Consider the following 12,971-nt stretch of genomic DNA (forward strand, 5'->3'; position numbering starts at 1 on the left):
TCCATACCGACCCGCCGAAGCGTAACCCACCCAGACCTATTCCCCTACGTTTACCCCTGCCCCTAACACTACGGGCAATTTAGCATGGCCAATTCACCTGACCTGCACATTTTTGGACTGTGGGAGGAAACCGGAGCACCCAGAGGAAACCCATGCAGTCACGGGGAGAACGCGCAAACTCCACACAGTCAGTAGCTTGAGGCGAGAATTGAACCCGGGTCTCTGGCGCTGTGAGGCAGCAGTGCTAACCACTGTGCCACCTTGCCGCCCCCAAAAACAAACACTTGTACAATGAAAGGGGAGTAGCCAGTTCTCCCAGCTCAGATTTTTTTCTGGTTTAGTCTGGCTATTTACTGAAAGCAGTAGTGTTTTAAAGTTGCTGGACCAAAAGAAGCAGGTCCATGCTTATCCTCCTCTTTATCTGACATCTCTCCTGTAAGAGCCTATATTAGATTTTACCTTTACTGCCAAGGGATGTTTATGGGATTGTCCAAGTATTTGGAACAGCATCAAGTTGGGATGATCTGTTGAGTTTTCAGAGAGGTTACATTATTCAGTATTCTGTTCTCTTTTCTTTGTGTTTCATTCAATAATCTTGAGAAGCAATTCTGTTTTGTTTAAAACTAAGTGGTTTGACCAGCTGCATCTCTCCTGGAATATCCGCATTACATGTGTTTTTTAAAAAAAAACAGCAAAATTAGGGTCTTGGCAACTTTCTTGCAATGTTTTGAGGGGGTCTGGCCTGGTCCATAACGATGTCTTTTTAAAATCTCCCTCCTTTCACCTTTTAAAAAAAAAATTACCTTCTAGTCTTGAAATTCCCCCATCCAGGGAAAAGACACCTACCACTAAACCTGTCTATACCCCTCATGTTTTATAAACCTCCTAATCATCCATGAAAAAGTCCCAGCCTATCCAGCCTTTTTTTATAACTCAAACTTTCCATACCTGATAACATCCTGTTAAATCTTTTCTGAACCCTCTCCAGCTTAATAATATCCTTCAGATAACAGGGCAACCAGAGCTGGACACAGTACTCCAGAAGAGGCTTCACTAATGTCTTGTACACCCTTAATGTGACTTCCTACCTCATACCCAAAGAACTGAGCAATGAAGTCCTATGTTATGGACTTGGTCACAATACTGTAATATGAATGGACAGCTCTAAATTTACTAATTTCCACAAAATAGTGGTTGTACAGATTGCCATTCTGAAAATTGTAGAACATATTTTCGTACCATTTGCTACCAAATGTCTTTGAGAGTAGTGATGTCAAATGCTGTTTTGAGTTATGAGTATATGTGTTTCTAAGTAAATACTGCCTCTCACTGCACAGAGATTGATGAACAAGTGCTAAAATTAGAAATTCGCAAATGAAAATTTGGTTTAAAGGGGGAAGGAGGTTTTTAAAAAAAGTACTTATTTTTGATCCTTTCATATTATTAGGTGGTGAGTGCTTTGGCTCTAAGCTAGAAAATTTATCCATGTTATTACTTTAAATTGGTATCAGAACAGATAAGTACTTAAAAAGGTTTGAAAGGACAATTGCTGTGACTTCAATATGTGGAAGTTTGTGAAAAAGGATTGTGATTCTGGAACCAACTCTGGGCACATTTCTGCAGCTCAAGAAACTTTTGAATCTGAGTGGCAGATATTGCAGGGCATGATACAGGAGGGATATTAACTGGGCATTTTGTTTTAGGAGGTAGTCGTACCACTTGGGTTGAGTAGAACTTTGTGTCAGTCTGAGATAAAAGGGAGTGTGACCACAGGTATAGCTGATATATAGATCCAGGATGTAACGATAGAGGAACCTCAACCCTAAACTTTGGCTGAAAGCAGGATGCCATTCAAAAGGGATGAAAGTAATGTGGTAGTGATTGGAAACAATACAGAGTTGATACATACAGTTCTCAGCAGCCACAAGAAACTTTTCTTTTCCAAAGTATCTTCTGGTTTGAATAGTTTGCGCAGTCTTCACTGTGAATAAATAAAGCATTTTAATTGTGTGTCTGACGTATTGTATTTTGTACCTTCACAGTAGAATTTATATTAACCTGATATATCTGTTCCCTTTCAATAGCTTTTGACAATTTTTGTCAGTGGAAAATTAGCAGCATATGTCAAATTCTACCAGAATAACAAAGACTTCATCGATTCACTAGGTGAGATTTCATTCCTTCAAATTATAGCAAGAATTTAAAGACAGTATTGTAGTTAAAAAGATGCATTTTATTTTCATCACTAGATCCTTCAGGAAGGGGATTACTTCGCTGAAATCTTGCATTTCAAAATCTTTAAACATAAATACCCTCCATCATCAATGCTAGGATAGCAAAACATACCATCTAGATAATGCTCCGCAGCAACTTGCCAAGGTTTCTTTGGCATCACCTTCCGAACCTGTGTCATGTACCATCTAGAAGGACAAAGGCAGCATATGCATGAAAATACTACTACCTGAATTTGAACTTAATTTATTGTCACGCATACTGAGGCACAGTGCAAAACTTGTCTTGCGAGCAACACAGGCAGATCACATTGTTAAATAGCACAGATAAGTAAATAATAGGTAAATAATGGCAAAAGCCAAAACACAGGTACAGGCAATTGCTAAGAGTTTGAAAGTCCATTCAGTATTCTAAGAACAGTAGGGTTGAACTGGTTTTGAAACTGGCTGGTGCATGCTCAGGCTTCTGTACAATCTCCCTGATGGTCGAGGTAGAAAAGCATTGCCGGGTGGGATGGATCTTTGAGAATGCTGGCGACCTTTCCTTGGCAGCGAGCCTGGTAGATGGATTCTATAGATGGGAGGTTGACCTTTGTGATTGTCCGGGCCAAGTTCACCACTCTTATAACAGTCTCTGAACTAGAATTGTAGTTACAATACCAGGTAGTGATGCATCCAGACAGAATGCACTCTGTAGTGTACCTATAAAAGTTGGCAGAGATATTCGCCGTCATGCCAAATTTTCTGAGCTGCCTGAGGAGGCAGAGATGTTGTTGGGTCTTTGTAACCAGGGCATTCACATGAAGAGTCTAAGAAAGCTTGTTGTTGATGACCACTCTCAGGAGTTTGACCTACAAATTACTTTACAACCCCCACACCATCCTGTCTTGTTGCATCACTGTTGATTGGTCAACATCTGCAGGCCCCTCCCAAAATACCATAGCTGTATCTGTGCCATATGGAGTTTAATAACGTGACAAATATTGAATTATATTTGCCCTATCCTTAGTTGCCTGAGAATACTGAGAAACTGCTATATGAAATTTAATGTAGCTGGCTGGCATGCTTGCTTGGATCATTTCAGAAGAAAGTTGAGTCAACTTTCTGGTTCAGGAGTCATGTATACTTAAGAGTGACTGGTTAAGGATGATAGGTTTTGTACAATAAGTACTATACTTCAAAAATACACTCTATTGATTGTAAACAGCTTTGAGATATATTGAAGCCATGAAAGTGGCATTTTACTAAATTTTCACAATAATCCAGCTTCATGTTCACTTGTACTTGACTCTAATTTCTGAATTTTTTTCAGACTGAAATTCAATTCTCAAATTGAGATGGTATGATTTGTCTTTGATATTCTATAGACATAATCAGGCATCTGACAATAATGTAACCACTAGAGTACAAGGTATGCAGAAATGCAATGCCAGATTTGAATTCTCGGCTTCCTCGTTTTTGTCAAAAATTCATTGGATCTCAATTAAGCAATTTAGTTCAGCTCCAGTATGGAAGATTCACCATGGTTGTACTTCAGTACACACAGCAGTTGATCACAGAACAGCACTGAAGGAGTCTTTCCAATTACCCCTAAGTCTGCTTAGGCTTGAGTGCAAGTTGTCATTGAAAGGGTGTGAGATGGCAAATAGAGGTTAGAAATGCATGCTCAACAATAAGTTATTAAATCTTCTCAAACACTGGCCTACTGCCTTAGTTGCTCAAATGTATTAAAAACAATTGACTATGGATTAGTACTTTAAAAATGGCTTTTTAAAAAATTTTTGGCATTAAACTAATGCATTAGAGTTTATAAAGTGAAACCTAAATTGCTGCTTTTGTACAGTAGCTACTTATGAAAGAAATAATTTTCCAAAGATGAAGAAAAAAACCTTTATACTGATCTAACACTGTTCTCATTGCCTTGTTCTTGTGAAACAGCATGGCTTGAGTTTGGTTTGTGATTCCTAATCTTTCTGTTTTTGGAAAGTGTTGAGCAAAAAGAACAAGGAACTCCACAAAAACATAAGAAATTGGCTCACTCCTGCTCCTAGCAGTCCCTCAAGCATCCCCTTTCAAATTTCAAGGGCATGGCTGATTTGCCCCAGGCGTTGACTCCTCTCTTTTTGCTCATCATCGCCCTTGGTTCCATAATAACTCCAAAACGTAATCATGAGTTCTTCAAATAATTTGGGATTTAGCCTCTTCAACTCTAGAATAGAGAATTTCAGACCTTGATTACCTTCTGGGAGAAGAAATTCCTTTTATGTTCTCCATTTTAAATGAGTGTCTTCATCCTTTATAACTATGTCCTCTAGTTTGAGTTTCTCCCACTGGTGAAAACATTATCCCGACATCTACCAATGTTATGCCCCCCGCCCCCCTCCGAATACTGGATGTTACAATTCTTCTAAACTCTCATGAATGATGGTCTAACCTCTTTAGTTCATCGTGTTGAGTCAACTCCTTTATCCCAGGAATCAGCTAAGTTAATCTGTTTTGAACTACCTCCAATGCTGCAGTATATCTTTTCTTAAAAAAACAATGTAGAGTTTCCCACAGTGCCTCAGCAACATCTTGTACATTAAGAGTTCTTTATTTTTAAACTCCAAACCTATAGTAATAAAAGACAAAGTTCCTTTTGTCTCCATAATTACTTGCTGTACCTGGAAGCTAACCTTTTGTGCTTCATCCACAAGATCATCAAGATCCCTCTGTACTGTACACTTTTTGTGGTGTCTCTACATTTCAGTAATAATCTATATTTTTATTCATCCTACCAAAAGTGTATGATTTCGCACTTCCCTACATTAAACTCTGCTGGTTTTTGCTCACTCACCGGACCTATCTGTATCGGCTTTGCAGATTCCATATATCCTCATTAGAATGTGCTCTCACGCCTATTTTTGTATCATCAGAAAATTTAGATACATTGTACTCATGATGAGTTCCAAGGTGTGATCCTTGTGGCACTCCATCAATTACGTTTTTCCAACCTGATAAAGACCCATTAATCCTGACTTTGAATTCTCTTTGCCAACCAATTTATTACCTATTCTTACACATTACCACCAATACCAAAGAGCTCTAATCTTGTGCAATAGCCTGACTTGAATCCTTCTACAAATACAAATCTACATCTAATAGTTTCCCTTTATCGCCTCTGAACGTTCTGTCCTCAAAGAATTCTAGCAAATTTGTCAAACATAATTTCTTTCACAAAACCATGTTGACTGTATTAAGCTTTTCTAAATATCTTGCTATTTCATCCTTAATAATGGACTGTAGAATTTCCTAATTAGATTCCCTACAGTGTGGAAACAGGCCCTCCGGCCCAACAAGTCCACACTGACCCTCCGAAGAGTAATCCACCCAGACCCATTACCCTACTCCCTACTAATGCACCTATCACTATGGGTAATTTAGCATGGCCAAATCACCACATCTGCACATCTTGGGATTGTGGGAGGAAACTGGAGCACCCGGAGGAAACCCACATAGACACTGGGAGAATGTCTGTGTGGAGTTTGCACAGTCGCCTGAGGTGGAATCGAACCCGGGTCCTTGGTCCTGCAAGGCAGCAGTGCTAACCACTGAGCCACCGTGCTTGACAAGTTAGGCCAACTAGCCTATAGTTTCCTGCTTTCTATCTCCCTCCCTTCTTGAAGAGGGTTGTCACATTAATAGGTTTTCAATCTGTTCTACCCCCCTAGAACTCAATGGGTTTTGGAATAACTTGACCAATTCCTCCATTATCTTTGCAGCCATTTGATTTAAGACTATTAAATGCAGGTCACAAACTCTGGATGATTTGTCCACCTTCAGTCCCATAGTGCCGTGTTTATCTGTTTAAAAGTGGAGATGTTAGTCACTTGCACTCTACCCGAAATAGTTGGCTTGAAATCAGAAGATGCCTTGGAACAAGTGCTTAAAGTAATTTTGGGTAGTGGAATGAGCAATTGTATCCTTGACCCTAGACATGATTTTCCAATCTAAGGTGAGAATTCAGTCATTTAGTAGGAGGAGGATGAGAAGAAATTTCTTCTTGGAATTTTCTACCTAGAGGCCGGTGAATGCTCCTGTTTGAGTATATTCACAGTGCAGATGGATAGATTTTTGGATATGAAGAGAATCAAGCGATAGGGTGGCAAAGTGGAATGAAAGTAGATAATCAACTGTGATTATGTTGTATGGTAGAGCAGACTTGAGTGTTTCTCGTGTTCATGATTGTGAAGTTTTATTGGATCTTTAAGTTTGATGTGACGTGGTATATTGCTACTCTGGTAATGCTGCATGTTGTGGCATAATGCATAAATTTGTGGTTTTATGTCATTGCTTGTCTGGATGGTTCAGATTTTTTAGCACATCACCTGTATCAATTCACTGCTGTATTTTTAAATATCACTTGAAAACTTTCACATTGGTTTTAGATAAAGAAAGAGAGTTGAGAACTTTCAAGGAGATAGACTACCAGTACTGATATCCATTGGTCATTAGGATCAGTCTTTGTTAAGAGGTCACTTTGTTTGCGAGGTGAAATTATACCCATCAGTGTCCCTTGACCTGCACATTCTCATTATACAGCAGTTTGGGGATCATTGTTTTTAGCATTAGCCTTCTGACCTTTTAAAAGCATCAATTGCAGCATTTAATGTGCTGACTCTACAGTTTCTGTTTATTTACAAAAAGTGTTTACAACCGCTTATCACCAAGAGCAATACTTGAGAGGAATCTGATTAAACATACATATAACTTCTAGAGCAATAGTAATGGGAATGTAGAAAAGATGAGCTTAGTGCATAGCTACAGAAAGCTGTTCAAGTTTCATCATTGTCTCCTTCATGAACTAGATAATCTGCTTCATTGCTTAAGGTGGGGAGTGTTGGTGTCAGCAGTCTCCTTATTTACGCCCAGCAGGAAGGAGTGGTAATTAACACTTCAGCACTCCCACAGTGCTGTGTAATTGACTGTTTAAAAGGTGTAATGATTTTGAGTATCTTATTTGTATTAAGATGTGATTTTCATATTGCATTTATTTTTTGATGGCAAGGTTTAACAAATGCAGAAATTGCTTAGTGATGCAGAATACTTTATTGCTGTATTAGGATTTTGACATAGCAGTAATAAGTAAATCTATTTGGCAGAAAATTAGATGCTTTTAAAGCTTGGTATCTACTATCTCTTTACACAGGTCACGCTTGGAAATTAGTCTGCCAGAAAGTAAACTATGTTTTGTGAGAAGATTTTAAGAATATTGGTTAGGAACTAGAATTATTTTTAGGATTCCTTGAAAAAAATGTGTATCTTAATTTTTTTGGGAGCTACTTGATTTTTTTTGTAGCTACTCAATTGATTTTAGGTTTGGAGTCTCCTCTTTCTGTGATGCAAGTGCACATTTCAAAATCCATTGATTTGAAAATGTGGGCTGACACAAAAGTCCAGAATAAAATTGAGCATCAACACTTAAGCAATATACTCTTTTAGAAGTGCCTTTGTGTACACATTCAAAGTTGCATGCAGTTATCTCAACTTAACTTAATTGAACCCTCAACACCTGGTGCTTCCCAAACTATTTTCAATGTGACCATATTTCTGTGCACCTGCACATTACTTCATGCATTGCTCTCTTTGCTCCGAGTCTATAAATTGTTGGTGATTCATGCTTATATCTCATTGGTTACAGAAGTTGAATTTAACTTGCCAGTCAAAGTACTGCTTTCTCACAGGAGAATGAGTGGCGAGGGCTGGTGCACTGAACTTCAAATGGTGTTTCCCCATGTGGGATGTTCTCTCACTCTTTCCAGGGTTGCCTGAAAGTACTGATTTAAATATATTTAACTGCAGGTGGGGAAACATACAAAGCAAAATTGTGCACAGGTCTGGCATCGTAGCTCATGGTTCAAATTACCTAAAGCCCTGACTTACAAATCAGTACCTTATGCCACTAGCTTTTTAACCTATGAGTAGAACATTTGAGTGGATCTCTAGACCAAGCTCTTTTAGCACTCTAGGCTGCACGTGGCAGAGTCTGAAGATAGCACATTGTTTTAAATCCTATTGAATCTCAGTGGAAGCAAATCAACCTTGATCCCTATGGGACTGCCAAAGAAGAGACACATTTAATGGGCTGATTATTGGGCTGCAGTTTAGCCATGTACTTATCAGCAAAACCACACGTACAGTCAGTTCTTCTATAATGCGATGGTTGTGTTCTTGTGCTATTCCGTATTATAGAAAAATCACGCTTTGGAAAAAGCCCTTAAAGTGTTAGTGCTGAAATAGTGTCACAGCCAACATGTTTAATAAGTTTGTGCTATAGAAACAGCATCCCCAATTTGTCAATCATGTTACAGCAAATTTGCGAAGATGAAATGTGTGTTATAACAGAACGACCTATACTACATATTGTCTTCTCACTCAGCAAACATCCGCAGTCCTTTTTTAAAGCTGTATGCTTTTGTATAAACAGAGTGAATTAGAAACAGCTAAGTAGCAATACAGATAGCAGCAGATGTATGCTTGAACTGCTGTTATACATTGAGTTTTATTTCCACAGTGAACATACTGTGAGAAACACCTGATTGACAAATAAACTTATGAGCGTCTTTGCCTGATACAAATCCCATTATAGGTAATTGCTTTTCTTGATTAACTTGTATTAAAACATTGCTGTAGTTTCCTACAAATGTTTATTAGGGAGTTTACTGCTATCGAGACAGCAAGGGGTTAAATGAAGGGAAAGCTCAGGTTAGTCCTGATGATACATACTCTTTTAATTCTTGTTGCCTTGCTCTGATTAAATATAACTTGAGATTTACTGTTCTGAATTAATTAGCATTGTACAATATTTACACTCAATATATAACAAAAGGACAGCATGACATTTATGGATCACTAATGCATTACAAGATGAAGTTTTCATGCAGTCTCCAACAGGTGGCATGATTCCTGAAGTCATAATTTGCCTTTTATTGATGTTGACAAGATTGGCCAGTTTCTTTTGTCAACTGCTTTGCCCTAACACATGTAGCCTTTCAATAAACCTAGTCTTTTCACAACCACCCTGCTTAAAGTTCATCAGTATTTCATTTGCATTTGTTAATTAAGAGTATGTACTAATTGATTTTGTGTAATTTTCTATTAAGCCCTATTAGCTGTAGTTTTGCCCTAGTGTACCTCATTCCAGTGAATTATGTTTTTCACTTGTGTTGCCATTACTGCATTGTTTGATGAGGCAAAGTTAATTAAAATTTGAGTGCTAGCTCTAACACTATTCAAGATTTGCTTGCAATTCTATGAAGAAATGTTTGGACTTTAGTCCCTAATCATTTCATTTTCTATTGCCTTATTGTGCATTTATTGATTTTGTACCAATCTTGCATGTATAATGTAGTTCAGTAAATCCTTATAAACCTTTAAATTTGAATTAGTGCTATTCTGGGTGTAATTGTTGGCCTGATGTTTGCTTTATTACATGCAAGGTTTAGTCAAATTTTGTTTAAATAACAACACTTAATATGGCTCAAAACTATCCACTAAACTCATCCACATTGGAAATAGTGCATACTAAAAATCCCCCAAAAGTGTAACAATGAAATGCTGGTTACACACCTTAACTAATTGCATTGGTTACAGGACTTTCTCATGAACAGAACACAGCAAAGATGAGACTGCTAACTTTGATGGGAATGGCAGTGGACAACAAGGAGATTTCTTTTGATACTCTTCAACAGGAACTTCAGATTGCTGAAGATGATGTTGAAGCATTCATTATAGATGGTAAGTAAAATGAACAGATTTCATCGTAGTTTACAAATAAAAATGTCTCATTTAACGTGAACAAAGCACAATAATTTAGGGATGTTGAATGTAACACACTGCTATCTTTCCTTTGGACTCTAGTTTTGTTACCCTTGGTATTTGGTGCAGCTGCTTGCTAATAAAATGTGGAAAGAGGTGTAACTGGGTGGAAAGGCAATTATGATGCGATTAGGCAAGATTTAGGATGCATAGGATGGGGAAGGAAACTGCAAGAGATGGACACACTTGAAATGTGGAACCATAAGGCCTTTTATAGGTATATCAGGAATAAAAGAATGACTAGAATAAGATTAGTGCCAATCAAAGATAGTAATGGGAGGTTGTGTGTGGAATCTGAGGACAAAGGGGAAGCGCTTAATGAATACTTTTCATCAGTATTCACATTGGAAAGGGGCAGTGTTAGTTAGAATAAAGAGATACAGACTATTAGATTAGATGGGAGTACGGTTGTTAAAGAGACGTTTTAGCAATTTTGGAAAATATGCTAATAGATAAGACCTCCGAGTCAGGTGGGATTTATCCTCTAATTCTCTGGGAAGCCAGGGAGGAGATTGCAGAACCTTTGGCTTTGATCTTTGTCATCATTGTCCACAGGAGTAGTGCAAGAAGACTGGAGGATAGCAAATGTTGTTCCCTTATTTAGGAAGGGAGTCGGGACAACATTGGTAATTATAGGCCATTTGAGCCTTACTTCGGTTGTGGGTAAGGTGTTGGAAAAGGTTGTAAGAGATAGGGTTTATAATCCTCTGGAAAGAATAATTTGATTAGGGATAGTCAACACTGTTTTGTAAAGGGTAGGTTGTGCCTCACTAACCACATTGAGTTCTTTGAGAAGGTGACAAAACAGATGGATGAAGATAAAGCGGTTGATGTGGTGTATATGAATTTCATTAAGGCATTTGATAAGGTTCCACACGGCTATTGCACAAAATATGGAGTTTCGGAATTGAAGGTGATTTAGTAGTTTGGATCAAAAATTGGCTAGCTGAAAGAAGTCAGAGGGTAGTGGTTGATGGGAAGTGTTTACCCTGCAGCTCAGTTACTAGTGTTGTGCCGCAAGGATCTTTTTTGGGGCCACTGCTGTTTTTCATTTTTATAAATGATCTTGATGGGTTCGTAAACTTGCAGATGACACTAAGGTCAGCAGAGTTGTGGATAGTACTGAAGGATGTTATGGGTTACAGAGGGACAAAGATAAGATGCAGAGCTGGGCTGAGAGTGCCAAATGGAGTTTAATGCGGAAAAGTATGAGGTAGTTCATTTCAGAAGACATATTCGGCATGCAGAGTACTGGCCTAATGCGAAAATCCTTGGCAATGTAGATAAAAAGAGATCTCTGTCCAGGTGCATAAATCCCTTGAAGTTGCCACCCAGGTTGATAGGGTGGTTAAGAAGGCATATGGTGTGTTGGCGTATATTGGTAGGGGGTTGTTTCGGAGCCACAAGGTCATGCATCAACTGCACAAGACACTGGTAAGACTGCACCTGGAGTATTGTGTACAGTTCTGGATTATTGGAAGGATGTGGAGGTTTTTGAAAGGGTTCAGAGAAGATTTACTACGATGTTGCCTCGCATGGAAGGAAGATCTTACGAGGAAAGGCTGTTTTCGTTGGAGAGAAGACGGTTGAGAGGTGACTTAATCGAAACAAGTAAGATAATCAGAGCATTAGGATAGGGTGGATGACCATGAGGACCTTTTTCCTTGGATGGTGAAGGCTAACACGAGAGGACATGGCTTTAAATTGAGAAGTGATAGATTTAGGACAGATATCAGGGGGTAGCTGCTTTACTCCTAGGTGTGGAACAGCCTGCCTGCAATAGTAGTAGGCTTGCAGACGTTAATGGCATTTAAATGGGCATTGGACAAATATGTGGATAATAATGGAACAGTGTATGTTAAATGGGCATCAGATTAATGTTACAGGTTGGCGTAACATAGAGGGCCGAAGGGCCTATACTGCACTGTAACATTCTATGGATGTCTGCAGAAATGTATCTAAACTGGACAGTTTTGACGATTATCAGAACAAAATAAATATCTGCTCAAGTCTTCAAAGATCACAGCAGCATGCCAAAACTAGAAGAGTTGTATTATGTTTAAAAAATTTTACTTGCTAACATTAGATATCTGAAAAGGGAAAAAAAATGTTTGAGTCTGCAACTTTTAAAACAATTCCCAATTTTGGTTCAAAATTATAATACTCCAGTAAATCATTTCATTGCAATTAAGCAAACTAGCCAGACATCAAACGATCCCTGTTACTGTTAAATTGATGGCAGTGAACATGTTAAAAGAAAAAACAAAGGATATATTAATGCACCATTTGACTGTCTTAACCTTGTGTTTCAGACAAGTATCCTGTGCTTAAAATAATTTGTCTTTTTGTGTGAGTAGACAGCCTGTGGTTTTAATTGTCCATTTTATATGGTATTATAAATACAGGATGTATTTTGGTAGAGATGCGGTTGCACAAATAGATAGGATATTGCTTTCAACAAGTTGACATGGGATTTTGCAAAATTCTTTCCCTCAATGTCAAGATGTTTTCTTATTCATACACCTCTGTTTTGGTGAATGCCTTGTTTCCAAAAAAAAACTTTAAGGAATCCAAATTAAATTGTGATGTGTAACATATATCCTTGGAAAGCAATGCAAGCTTGTTTTTGAGCTACAAAAGTAATTCAGAACTTAAACATAAATGTAATAAACATTTAATGGAATGTTTAATGAATAAAAGAAACCCACTTTATCACCTTTCAAGTCCAATTAATTAATTATATTTTTTAAATTTGTCAGTTTGAGTAATTCTTAGCAAATTTTGTAAAGAATTCAATTGGATATCTCTTTCTACTTGTGGAAAACATTCTTGATGAAAATTCTGACATTGAAAGATACTTTAAAACCTACAAGTATGTAGTGC

The 12,971-nt window shown here is 38.0% G+C and overlaps 1 protein-coding gene across 1 annotated transcript in view; it reads left to right on the top strand.

The window, feature by feature from the left end:
- The window catches only part of eif3m (eukaryotic translation initiation factor 3, subunit M), a 55,870-nt gene that overhangs the window by 41,330 nt on the left and 1,569 nt on the right, over positions 1–12,971 (top strand). The window contains exons 8-9 of the mRNA XM_060838569.1: positions 2,085–2,166; positions 9,864–10,007. Coding sequence (XP_060694552.1) covers positions 2,085–2,166; positions 9,864–10,007 — 226 coding nt within the window. The remainder of the gene's footprint in view (positions 1–2,084; positions 2,167–9,863; positions 10,008–12,971) is intronic.

Source organism: Hemiscyllium ocellatum, chromosome 18 (assembly GCF_020745735.1).
Source record: "Hemiscyllium ocellatum isolate sHemOce1 chromosome 18, sHemOce1.pat.X.cur, whole genome shotgun sequence".
Classification (NCBI taxonomy): domain Eukaryota; kingdom Metazoa; phylum Chordata; class Chondrichthyes; order Orectolobiformes; family Hemiscylliidae; genus Hemiscyllium; species Hemiscyllium ocellatum.